The 12729-nt window shown below is 45.9% G+C and overlaps 1 protein-coding gene and 1 long non-coding RNA gene across 2 annotated transcripts; both read right to left on the bottom strand.

The window, feature by feature from the left end:
• Positions 1 to 4901: 4901 nt before the first annotated feature.
• On the bottom strand, positions 4902 to 5696 carry LOC123064266 (uncharacterized). Its single transcript, XR_006430656.1, has 2 exons — positions 5511 to 5696; positions 4902 to 5402 (listed from the first exon to the last, which is right to left on the bottom strand). It is a non-coding gene; the product is annotated as an uncharacterized lncRNA (long non-coding RNA).
• A 2681-nt stretch (positions 5697 to 8377) lies between these two features.
• LOC123064265 (proline-rich transmembrane protein 1) lies at positions 8378 to 9125 on the bottom strand. Its single transcript, XM_044487781.1, has 2 exons — positions 8934 to 9125; positions 8378 to 8832 (listed from the first exon to the last, which is right to left on the bottom strand). The coding sequence occupies exons 1-2, from the start codon at positions 9034 to 9036 to the stop codon at positions 8675 to 8677; spliced, it is 261 nt and encodes an 86-aa protein (XP_044343716.1). The 5' UTR covers positions 9037 to 9125; the 3' UTR covers positions 8378 to 8674.
• Between the last annotated feature and the right edge of the window lie 3604 nt (positions 9126 to 12729).

Raw genomic sequence — 12729 nt, 5'->3', positions numbered from 1 at the left:
CTGAGGACTTTGGTATACCTAGGATCTGTTCTTAATTGGCCACTCGCGTAGAAGAAGCATATTGTCCTCACATGGTCAATGTCTCTCGTCCATCAACAGAGGACGTTTGTAAATGAGTGAAAAAACAAGTAGGTATTTGTCGATGTTGTCTAATACACAATTCATGCTTTCCTCGGTAGGATTTGACCATATTGTACTTTTCAATGGAAAGTCTTTACGCCTTCACAATTTTCAGATATACAATGCCCGTATGCCTTTCTACCAAACGGGCATATACCGAGTAAATGTACTTGTCTTACACCGACAATCCCTTTATGTGCGAGTTCAACGTAGTATGGTCTTCTAGCGTGATCCGAGCATGATTTGAGTGTGACTGTGGACCTTCTTGTTGCAGTCCAATTCCACCACGTGGAGAAGTTGCATGGAATTTCTGGTAAGGTGCCATTATCAATTGACATGTCCAGAGAAATATAGTCAATTGACATGAGTAGTCGTTTACCACGGCCCGCCGCGAGCATGCCAAGGAACAGCAGATGTGATAGCCAGCACCGCCACGGGGCTTGCGAGAGAAGAAGGACGCTCCATGATCCTGGCGTATCTTTGTGCGTTGTTTTATAAGCATGCAGTGGTTGCTTGCTAGTTGTAGTAGTGGAGTACTAGTGGTACTGGTAATTACACAGAAGCACCTAGGTGCTCCCCCCCCCCCCCCCCCCCCCCCAACGTCACCACCATTCATCTGCATATAGATTCGGATCACTGGCTTCAAAAGCTGTGTATTAAGTTTTGTTTCGCGGTAGTATCTCTAAACAAAACTTCCGGTATATTGACATTTAGATCACTAAAGTAATAATCTAATTGCTCTTATATTTCTGTACGGAGGGAATACCTGCCTAGGAGTTGGCTAACCGCATTAATTGCCCCTGTGGAGTATTTGCAGCCGCCCTGCACTGTTTCTCTGCTCCCCTCGCTCTAGTCGTTCGCATGCCCCACGCCCCACACCAGCGCGATCCCGCTGCCTCCCTCCGTCCCAGTGAGCAACCGCCGTGCTCCGCCTGCACCACCGTGCCCCTTCATTATCTCTCAACCCACAAGGCCAACCGCGGCGACCCCTGCTTCATGTACATTGTACGGCTGGCACTGCCTCCAACGCCACCCGTGCGTTGCCGGTGCTCAGGGCGAAGCTCCACTTCCACATCGCCCCCAACCACCAATGGATCCGAAATCCTAGGTCACCCCGCACACGGCCACTGATGAATCCGGGTACTGTGGAAGCATGAGGACAACGGCCAGTCATTGCAGATCCGGCATGGGCTGAGACTTAGGGGATGAAGGCCGGCGACCAAACAAGGACCAATCCCGCCGAGCTCTTTTCGAAGCCATTTTCTTTCCCCATTTTTCTCTCGAGGTTTCCTGGACTTTTTTTACAAGATCAGATTGTTCCGGCGATCTCTTCTCCAAGTCGCTTTCTTTCGTCATTTTTGCTCTCTGAAACGTTTGCTCGAATTTTTTTGTACGAGATCAGATTTGTGGTGTTCAAATCTGGTTTTTCGGCGGGGACAAATCTGGTTTTTATCTCTGAAAAGTTTTCTCGGATTTTTTCATGACTGTGATTTGCAATTTTCACCTTCAATTTGGAGTGAACTGTCCTGGTCTTATCTGAAATTTTGGTGATTAATCAGTTCATTTTTATCAGTGAAATTCCACGGAGTGCTTTTTTTGAGTAGTTATATTGCCTGATTAATGAGTCTGTTGTTAGATTTGTAATTATAATTATGTTTTGATGCATCGTGGAACAATGTTGTTAATTTGGTGATGGATCTACTGTCTTGGAATGTATTTGCTGACGAACCATGTTATCTAAAATGTATGTGATGACGGTTAATCAGTGCATCAAGATTTATTGTCAAGATATTTTTAGGAGTTCTGTATGAGGGGGCAGTACTTGTTTTGTGCATCGATTGGTATGATAAAGGGAGTAGTTTCCAACTAATCAAAATTAGGCAGTGAATTTTTCTTGCCAGCACGGACTTGGCTATTCTTGGATGTAGTTGTCTGTACCGATTCGCAGCGTTAATTCACAGTTTAATTAGTAGCTAATTAACTACCCAAAGATCATGATCGCTGATGTAAGCTTCTTTTTCTACTTTTCACGTGTTCACTGAACCAATGTTGTCTGTATTTAGCTGTTAGAATGTATTATCAGCTTTATGATTAGGGCATAGTTAATTAACGATCCAGGAAGCATCGAACACTGATTTTCTCAGTAAGCTTGCCCCTTTAAATATATTTATGAGGCCCAATGAATTTCTTATAGACTCAAATTTGCAAATGTGTTGCTAACGCGATGCATCGTTAGTCCTAACTACTCTATTGTTTCAAAAATTTAAACTTTATGCTTGCAACAGTGTCTCCACAATTTACACGGAAGTACATTTGAAAGTGTGTTATATGACTAGAGGGGGGTAAATAGGCGATTTTTACAAATTCGTCACTGAGGAAATACTACTTGAGGAATTTGCGAAGTGACGAAATACAAGCATCGGATAAAGTCTTCAGGTGCATGCATAATAAGACATTAGCATAGTCATCATGATGAAATGAAACATACACAGAGCACAAGTAGTGGGTAAATAGGATAAGCAGGCAGAAGACAAGATGACTGAAGAAATAGGATTGAGGAAATTGAGAAAGTCTTCAGTCAAAGTCTTCAAACAATAATGATAAATTTCATCAACAAGTAAATGGAGAAATGAAAGAGTTGAGGAAATAGAACCAACAACTCGGTGAAGACAGCGATTTGGTAGACCAGTTTCAACTGTTGTGACAGTTGTACGTCTGGTTGGAGCGGCTTGGTATTTAAACCAAAGGACACACAGTCCCAGGACACACGGTGCTTACTGTATTCTCCTTGAGCTAAGGCCACACAGACCTTGCCCAATCACTCGTGGTAAGTCTTCAAGGTGATTTCTAAACCTTCACACACTTGGGCACTCGGAGATCCACAATTCCCCCTGGATGCTCTAGAACCGTCTGGAAGATGCACTGTCTTCAAAGGTAACAAGCGTCGGTTCGACATAGGAACAATCTCTTCAGTGATGCTCAATCACTTTGGGTTCTAGGTGTTTGGGGTTTTGGGTTTTTCTTCACCGATGATTTTCTCTCAAAATCCTCAGAGGATGGGATGCTCTAAATGACAAGTGTCAATCTATCTCTCTAAGCAGCCAACTAGCTAGTGGTTGAGGGGGCGGCTATATATAGCCAGGGAGCAGCCCGACATCATAAGACATAAATGCCCCTAATGATATGACTGTTATGTGGATAAGATATCTGGACAGCTGGCGCAAAGAATAGCAACGGTCGGAAATTCAAACTACAAAATTCCTCAGGGCTATCGTGTTCCTCATTGTAGGCAATTCACACTGGCGAATTCCTAACTCCTCGGTCAGAACAAATTTCTCAGAGACCAGAAGATCTTCGTCTCTGTCACAGAAGAAATTGACTGGATGGTAAGAGATTTTCAAAGGCTTCACTCGAAGGATTAGGTATGTGTATACGCTTTGAGATGAGCATCACTTGGAAATTTTTCCATAATATTAACTCGACCCTTTTAACAATGCGGTGTTTCCTATGACCAAAAGGAAGGAAATGATACTATGAAAATAAAAGTCTTCACGCTTCATAGTCCTCGCATCAATATCTTCAAGGTCACATCAATTTCCTCATTTTCAAATTCTTCAAGAAAACCAAAGTCTTCATATGTGTACACTCACAAACACATTAGTCTCTTAACCTATAAGTCTTCAATACATCAAAATCACTAAGGGGCACTAGATGCGCTTACAATCTCCCCCTTTTTGATGATTGATGACAAATAGGTTAAGTTTTCAGCGGGGATAAACATATGAAGTGTAAACACTGATTAATTAATTACCTCGGGTCGTCGCCCAGCATGACAAGGAGCAACGTATTAAAGCAAGGATCGCAAGTTCGCGACGATGTGTAGTAGCAAGAAGGAAGAAGGAGAGGTGAGCACGTGGATTGTCTCCTCGCCACATGCCGCTCCGACGACCGGTGGCGGGGATGGTATTTCTAGTGCCTTAGGTTAGATAGGTAGGGTTTTGGTTCTCACAAGGGCGGAGCTTCTTCTTCGAGTCAGTCTTCCGGCCTCCGATCCTGCTCAAGTTCGTTCACCGGGACGGATTAGACCGATCTCCGGCTTAGATTCTTGCCAGCTCCTCGGAGCGGCGAGGTTATATTTTTCTCGTCGTGCATACGCAACGGGGAGATTTGGTGTCAAGTTCTTCTGATCGATTCAAGGATTCAATGGCGATGACTGTTACTCCCGAGCGCCGGTCCTTAGGGGCACGTGCACAAAGATTTTCCGGCTGTCATCGGCAAGGTCAGGTCGGCTCAGGTAAGGGAACAGCGACAGCGGCGCGTCGGCGACTCGTTCCGGCGGCAGCAATGGTCCTTCAGTTGTCCATGTACTTCAATGTAATTTTTATTATGTTTAGGGTGCTTTGTATTTCGGATGAATCTTTATAATAGATTTGATATTTTCGCAAAAAGACAAAAAAGAAGAAGTAAGAACCACCATGATCCTTCCTCCTTCCTGTCACTTTCTCACACCTTCTCATGTGTGTTCTCTTTGTGCATGCGTTGTTTTTATACGGAACCCTAGTACTACTACCACACCGAGGATTGCTATCTAATTAAGTCCTATTAATTTTTTTATTTTTATTTTTATTTTTGCGAGGGAAGTCCTATTATAATTCCTTGTGTTGGAGACGCGTTCAAATGTGACGGTCAAAGTCTACCATTGGGTTAACAGCAAAAAGGACACCCTTTTTCGTCTTGTACATATAAGACCAACACGAGTCAACAATATCTCAATCATGCAGTTGGTCAGCCAATAAACAATATAGTTCCCCGGGTTTGCTAGTTTACAAGACATATTTTTTTCAGTGAACTTTCCTCAGCAAAAGTTTGCCATCGCCACATATATTAGTGTGGTTGCAAAATAGTACTATTTATTACACAGCTATTTTTCTTTGTGTAGCATGCATGCATCCGGCGTCAACTTGCACTGAATCGTGGCAGCAACCACATCAATCAGCTCGATCGTTGCCACATAAAAATAATTCTAGAACTCGTAATCATATCGCAACGTCGCCATCGCTGCAGATATATAACGGTGATTCATGTGTTGGCCACAACTTGCATGGTCTTGCGGCGTGGAGTCGGCGGGGATGTCCCCTGTGGAGGTGGTTCAGGAACCGTTCTGCAGCCATAAATTTGCCTGCACGGCCGTCCCGTGTAGGGTTCCCCATGCGCATGCGGCGAATAATTGGGACGCGGCGACGGAGGGGAATTTAGTAGCCCATGGAGTCCGTCGGGAACAACTGCACACACACACACACACACACATATGCGTAGATGCGATGAATCAAACATCATTCCGGCCATCGAGTTGCCGAGATTAATTACTGGGGAGTTGTATATATATATACCTCGGATTGCCGTCGTTGAGCGTGGCGTGAAACAGCAGATGATTGCCAGCACCGCCACCGCGAGAACGAGGGAGGAAGGACGCGCCAGCGCCATGATCCTCACGTAGCCAGCTTCTCACTGCATACGCTGCCCTCTTCTCTTTGTGCAGGCGTTATTATAGGGCTTCCTTCCGGTCCATGGTCAAAGTCTTCCGTTCGTCAATCAATAGACCAAGCATCTTTGAAAATTCTGCTTCTCCTTTATATACCTGTCATGCAGCAGCCGTCGACACACATTTTGGCACCACTGTGACTATTCCAAGATGTGCCGATTCAACCTCCTGCGGCAGTCTCTACTGATTCGAGTGTGATTGCCAACGCAATACAGTCCAGTCATGTCATATGAAGAAGCTGCGTGGAATTTCCAGTAAGCTGCCACTGCATTGCACCTCCGAAGAAAATATCGACCATTACCAACTTGTCAAGGATAGAAGAATGATGTTTGATTCATCGCATCTATGTGTGTGTGTGTGTCCCCTTAGCACCATACCTGGCCACCCCTCGGGCCGGACCGGGCTTTGGGCCAGGCCTGACCAAGCCCGACGCAGAAATCCCAGGCCCAGGCCCGGGCGCCGGGCCTAGAAATCAGGCCGAAGCCTTGGGATGGGCCTATTTGTTAACTCGCAAATATTACAGGCCCGGCCCGGCCCAGCCCGGTCTTTGGGCTCAATATCTAGGTCCAGGCCTAGCCCGTGAGCAGCGTCGGGGCAGGTCGGGTCGTGCCGACCGGGCCGGGCTGCCCATGGCCAGGTAGAAGCCCAACCTAGTCCCAGAAGAAAATATCATTCATAAGGAGAGTGATGAAAGGCATGGTTGATATATTTTCAAGAGGTAGTTACGCTTGAATTTTAAAAAGTAAGCTCCGGTTATTTAACTTGGGTTGGATTACTTAATTACACCTTTGAAATAATACAAGTATGCAGTGTGAGTTCTAGGCCCTTCTCAGTGCATACATACTTTAGATGAGTAGCAATGAACCCTAGTTCAGGGTTGTAACTCCCCCGTGTGATCCAGATCCAACGGATCACTGGGCCAGCCCAGCCCATCACTACCTCATTGGCGTCTGAGCGCCTACTTCCACTATGGAATACGACAAGCTCGTCTTTAGCACCATGGCCGACGATGTGGTTGCCCTAGACTTTTCGGTGACCTAAGATGAACTCTCTCTCTCTCTCTCTCTCTCTCTCTCTCTCTCTCTCTCTCTCTAGCGCTAGATTTTTCAGTGACCTAAGATGCGCTCTGTCTCTCTCTCTCTCTTCTTAACCGAAAAATGAAAGATCCAAAAACCTTATTTGTTTAGCCAATTTTTGTTGACCGGCTTTGCTGCTGCTCTGTAACCGAGCCCATTTATGGATGCTCACTTGAAGAGGTGGCAGACCAAAACCATCATCTGGCTCACCGCTTTGAACATGCACTGGGTTTCAGCTGCCACTTTGAGGAGCGGGGGGAGTGGGGGCTTCCACCCGAACATGACTAAATGTTCTCGGAGGGCACTATGATATTTGTGGCTGTCTTCATGTTCAAAGGAAAGAACAAAGTCTCCAAGACTACCAACATCAAGAAGAAGAAGGACTGAAAGTGGCAAAACAAGAACAAAGAGGAGGATCCTTGTTGGGTTTGTGTTCCGAATGTTCATTGGTCTCCCGATTGTCCGAGCCGCTATGGCCTAGAACAAGATCCTATACGGATTTTAAAAATCTCAACATGAACGTTGGCAATATTCAAAGGGAGCATCCAGATATGGTAATATACCTAATTACCGATTGTTCTTTTAGTATGTCAATCAATCCGACTAATGGGTTGACACTCTGCTGCTAATATTCATGTATGTGTTGACAAATCTTTCTTTACTTCTTATCACAAACATCAGGATTCCACAGTCCACTACAAAATATGCTCTATTCAGTAACAAAAATCATAGTGACAGACCAAAAAACGTCGAGCAGGATCATTTTTTTGTGATGATGACCCTCACTAACACATTTCCTCCCGGGCCATCCCCCTCGCCAACTTTGTGGATGTTATGGCCTCATCTTGGGCGACCATATTATCCGGCGCTATGCTGGTATATTTTCTGGGATGGTGATTATTGTCACAAAAATTATTGGAGCGGCCGTCATGAGTTATTTCAGGAGATTAAGAGGAGAAGATCGCGTGTCATTGTCTGTGCAGGCTCCATGCATGCGGCTTGGTGGCGTGTATGCAGGCGGCCTGGAGGCGTGTCTGTGGCCGGCATTGAGGCGTGCGAGCAGGCCGCGTCAGAGTTTGTCACCAGAAGACGTGCCTTTGACCGGCGGACATCGCCCGCTGTGGTACTCTGTGCTTATTGAAGGCGTGAGATCAGGCGCGGCAGCCTTTGACTGCCCCTCCGGCCGCCTATCCTTTTGCTTATGTGCTTTTGGTGGGGTGCACGGTTCCGATGGTCCAGGTCATTTGGTGTGGTGAACTGTCTTTGGGTTACTCTGGCCGGTCAACAAAGCATATAGATCGAGTAAGATACCCAGATGGTTGGAGTTACTGTGTACACCCACACGCAGTGGTAAACACTGCAGAGTAGGCAACGGCTACCGAGGACAGTTAAGCTGTCAAAACATTCGAAAGCACGTTTTTTGATGAGAAAAGTGTGTTTTTGGTCCCTCAAGTTCCCAGAAAGTCTAGACTTGGTCCCTCAAAATTTTTGGGTCTACTTTTGGTCCCTCAAGTTTCAAAACCGGATACGTTTGGTCTTAAACCAGATTTTGAGGGCGTTGACCGGGTCAAAACCGCCCAATGAACAGTAAATGCAAAAAAATGATAGATCTGGTGGCGGGCGCAATTAACAGCAACCATGATAGATTTGGTGGCGGGCGCACAATTTGGTAATTTGCACGGTTTAATAATTGTGTGGCCAGTGTACACATCCAGCGTAGCTTTATAGACCGCGACTTATTTGTGTTCTTTCTGAACTAATTTACACTCAATTGAACCGTCGATTGAGACATAGCAAAACCAAACAAACACACATACCAGTGTCGGCTCAAAGAGAAAAAGAACTAGTACCACTGTAGCAAGTCAAACAGACTGTAGTAAACGTCGAAATGTCTGCAGTGGCCTGCTGCCCAACGAGGGAGCGCACACAGCCTACATCACACATGGCTGCTAGCAGGAGGTGCTTCTGCTGCAGCCGCCGGAGGAGTAGGAGGAAGCGGCGGCGACGGTGGCGGGTTGTCGCTGCAGTCAGGGCAGTGCTCCTTGGGAGCCACATGCCCTACCGGAGCCGGAGGTCTCGGCACAGGCCTCCCACCTGCACACACATACATACAGGAATATGAATATCGGTTGGCACATCGATCGATCATAACAGAGTTTAGTGAAGATATGGAGATCATCTCATGCTTAATTTACCTCCATGGACAAGCTCAACGTTGGCCGCACACAGGATCAGTGCAGCGGCGATGACCGCCCAGCACCGGACCGACGAGGAAGACGATGCCACGGGCTTCAACATCTTTGGTGTTAACCTCTCTATCTATCTATCTTCGACATCTTCATGTAATAGATGCATGCTTGTATACGTATATATAGACGAATAGTTTTCGTCTGCTTAATTTCTAGCAACCTAGTGTGTAACCACTTATGCATGTATGAACGCATGCTCCGGCATGGAGCACGGCAACGACGACTGCACGCCGTCAACGAGATGGGCGTTTCCACATCTGCAGACTTCGTAGCATTGGATTTTCTTTTGAACAAAACAAGCGCTCATGTACACGCGCATACACTCACCCCTATGAACGTACACAGACACACCCTATCCCTATGAGCACCTCCGAAAGACTAAGTCGGCATATCATCTTGATATTTACGAAGTCACCGAAGACACCTCGTCGTTGACGGAAACGTCTCCTTCACTGAATGCACATCGCCGGAAATCCTGAAATAAATCGGCGAAATCCTGAAATAAATCCAGAAATAAATGCGAGCACCAAGATTTGAACCCTGGTGGGCTGCGGAGACCACAATCCCTTTAACCATCCAACCACAAGTTGGTTCGCGCATTGAAATGATCTGGCTGCATAATCTCTCACGATACAGTAGAATATTTTTGTTTTTAGTACATATGTGGTCACTCTAAAAGAAAAAACAGACGTCCGGGTATCTTGGAAATTTGCATAAGAGAATCCAGAAATTAAAATTTTATAACATGACCGTGGGAGATCCATAGCAAATTACAGTCCAGCAAGAAGTAGTAATCCCGGCCGGTACACTTATTCTCATGTGCAAACTGCATTTAACTGATACTTTCTTCTCAAGCAACAGGGATCATAGGTGAATGCACGAATAAGCTGTCATAAAACAGAAGAAACATTTTAATTTCGAGCTATATTTTCCAATGCCTCCTCATTTCACTAGTAGAAAAAGAGGCTTCCGTCCAGCCTCATTAGTCGCGAAACTGTAGGAACCGCGACTAATGAAGTCTTCAGTCGCGGTTCGGCAGATGAACCGCGACCAAATGCCTGGGCCCAGGGCGCTCGCGGGCTTTAGTCGCGGTTGGTCAGACCACCCGCAACTAAAGCCCCTCCCCTATATATACCCATCCAGCAGCCAACACTTAGCCATTTGGAGCCATTCTCTTCACAAGTGGGTGTAGGTTTGTTTTTGGTTCCTCTTATGCACACAAGGTGTTGATGAAATGCCCTAAGAGGGTGAAACAAACATGATATGAAGTGTTGGAGCCACACTTGAGGTTCCTCATTTATTTTTTCCTCCTCGATCGCGGTTAGCAACTTAAACCTTTCATGCATGTGTGTCATTGATAAAATATGCATGTGTGCAGTTCATTGTTTAATTTATATTATTTGTAGCTAGTTAGTTTAACAAATGCATGATGGTTAATTATATATTTTATATTATAATAATGCAGATGAATCGGCAATGGATGTACGGTAACCGACTCTCCGGCGAGTTCACTACGGGTTTGAAAGATTTCCTCGTAGTGGCTAATGCGAACAAGCAGGGGGGTTTTGTTATCTGTCCATGTGTTATCTGTAAGAATCAGAAGGGTTACTCTTCCTCAAGAGATGTTCACATGCATCTGCTTCGGCACGGTTTCATGCCAAGCTATAATTGTTGGACCAAGCATGGAGAAAGAGGGGTTATAATGGAAGAAGATGAAGAAGGGGATGATTTCATCGATGAAAGCTATCTTGCTCATTTCGGTGATACTTTCATGGAGGATGCTGAAGGTGAAGGGGAAGGTGAAGAAGAGGCACGTGATGATCCCGTTGATGATCTTGGTCGGACCATTGCTGATGCACGGAGACGCTGCGAAACTGAAAAGGAGAGGGAGAATTTGGATCGCATGTTAGAGGATCACAGAAAGGCGCTGTACCCCGGATGCGATGATGGTCTGAAAAAGCTGGGCTGCACACTGGATTTGCTGAAATGGAAGGCAGAGGCAGGTGTAGCTAACTCGGCATTTGAAAACTTGCTGAAAATGTTGAAGAATATGTTTCCAAAGGATAACGAGTTGCCCGCCAGTACGTACGAAGCAAAGAAGGTTGTCTGCCCTCTAGGTTTAGAGGTTCTGAAGATACATGCATGCATCAACGACTGCATCCTCTACCGCGGTGAATACGATAATTTGAATGAATGTCCGGTATGCACTGCATTGCGTTATAAGATCAGAGGCGATGACCCTGGTGACGATGTTGAGGGCCAGAAACCCAGGAAGAGGGTTCCCGCCAAGGTGATGTGGTATGCTCCTATAATACCACGGTTGAAACGTCTGTTCAGGAACAAAGAGCATGCCAAGTTGTTGCGATGGCACAAAGAGGACCGTAAGTCGGACGGGGAGTTGAGACACACCGCAGATGGAACGCAATGGAGAAAGATCGACAGATGGTTCAAAGATTTTGCAGCTGACGCAAGGAACATAAGATTTGCTCTAAGTACGGATGGCATGAATCCTTTTGGCGAGCAGAGCTCCAGCCATAGCACCTGGCCCGTGACTCTATGCATCTACAACCTTCCTCCTTGGTTGTGCATCAAGCGGAAGTTCATTATGATGCCAGTGCTCATCGAAGGTCCGAAGCAACCCGGCAACGACATCGATGTGTACCTAAGGCCATTAGTTGATGAACTTTTACAGCTGTGGGGTGGTGTCCGTGTGTGGGATGAGCACAAATAAGAGGAATTTGACCTACGAGCGTTGCTTTTCGTAACCAACAACGATTGGCCTGCTCTTAGTAACCTTTCGGGACTGTCAAATAAGGGATACAATGCATGCACGCACTGCTTACATGAGACTGAAAGTGTACATTTGCCAAATTGTAAGAAGAACGTGTACCTTGGGCATCGTCGATTTCTTCCGAAAATTCATCCAGTAAGAAAGAAAGGCAAGCATTACAACGGCAAGGCAGATCACCGGCCGAAGCCTGCGGAACGCACTGGTGCTGAGGTATTTGATATGGTCAAGGATTTGAAAGTCATCTTTGGAAAGGGTCCTGGCGGACAATCAGTTCCGAAGGGAGCTGACGGGCACGCAGCCATGTGGAAGAAGAAATCTATATTCTGGGAGCTAGAATATTGGAAAGTCCTAGATGTCCGCTCTGCAATCGACGTGATGCACGTTACGAAGAATATTTGCGTGAACCTCCTAAGCTTCTTGGGCGTGTATGGGAAGACAAATGATACAAAGGAAGCACGGCAGGACCAGCAACGTTTGAAAGACCCTGATGACCGGCATCCGGAATGGTTTCAAGGTCGTGCCAGCTACGCTCTGACCAAATAAGAGAAGGTCATCTTTTTTGAATGCCTGAGCAGTATGAAGGTCCCGTCTGGATTCTCGTCCAATATAAAGGGAATAATAAACATGGCGGAGAAAAAGTTCCAAAACCTGAAGTCTCACGACTGCCACGTGATTATGACGCAATTGCTTCCGATTGCTTTGAGGGGGCTCCTGCCGGAAAATGTTCGAGTAGCCATTGTGAAGCTATGTGCATTCCTCAATGCAATCTCTCAGAAGGTAATCAATCCAGAAGTTCTACCACGGTTACAAAACGATGTGATCCAATGTCTTGTCAGTTTCGAGTTGGTGTTCCCGCCATCCTTCTTCAATATTATGACGCACCTCCTGGTTCACCTAGTCGTAGAGATTTTCGTTCTCGGTCCTGTATTTCTACACAATATGTTCCCCTTC

Source organism: Triticum aestivum, chromosome 3B (genome assembly GCF_018294505.1).
Source record: "Triticum aestivum cultivar Chinese Spring chromosome 3B, IWGSC CS RefSeq v2.1, whole genome shotgun sequence".
NCBI lineage: Eukaryota > Viridiplantae > Streptophyta > Magnoliopsida > Poales > Poaceae > Triticum > Triticum aestivum.
This window is presented reverse-complemented; position numbering and strand designations above follow the sequence as displayed.

Bases quoted from the DNA above. Each gene is read 5' to 3' on its own strand.
- LOC123064265 (XM_044487781.1), bottom strand. From the start codon at position 9,036: ATGTTGAAGCCCGTGGCATCGTCTTCCTCGTCGGTCCGGTGCTGGGCG. The intron at 8,833-8,933 runs GTAAATTAAGCA...ATGTGTGTGCAG, and splicing joins CGTTGAGCTTGTCCATGGAG to GTGGGAGGCCTGTGCCGAGA.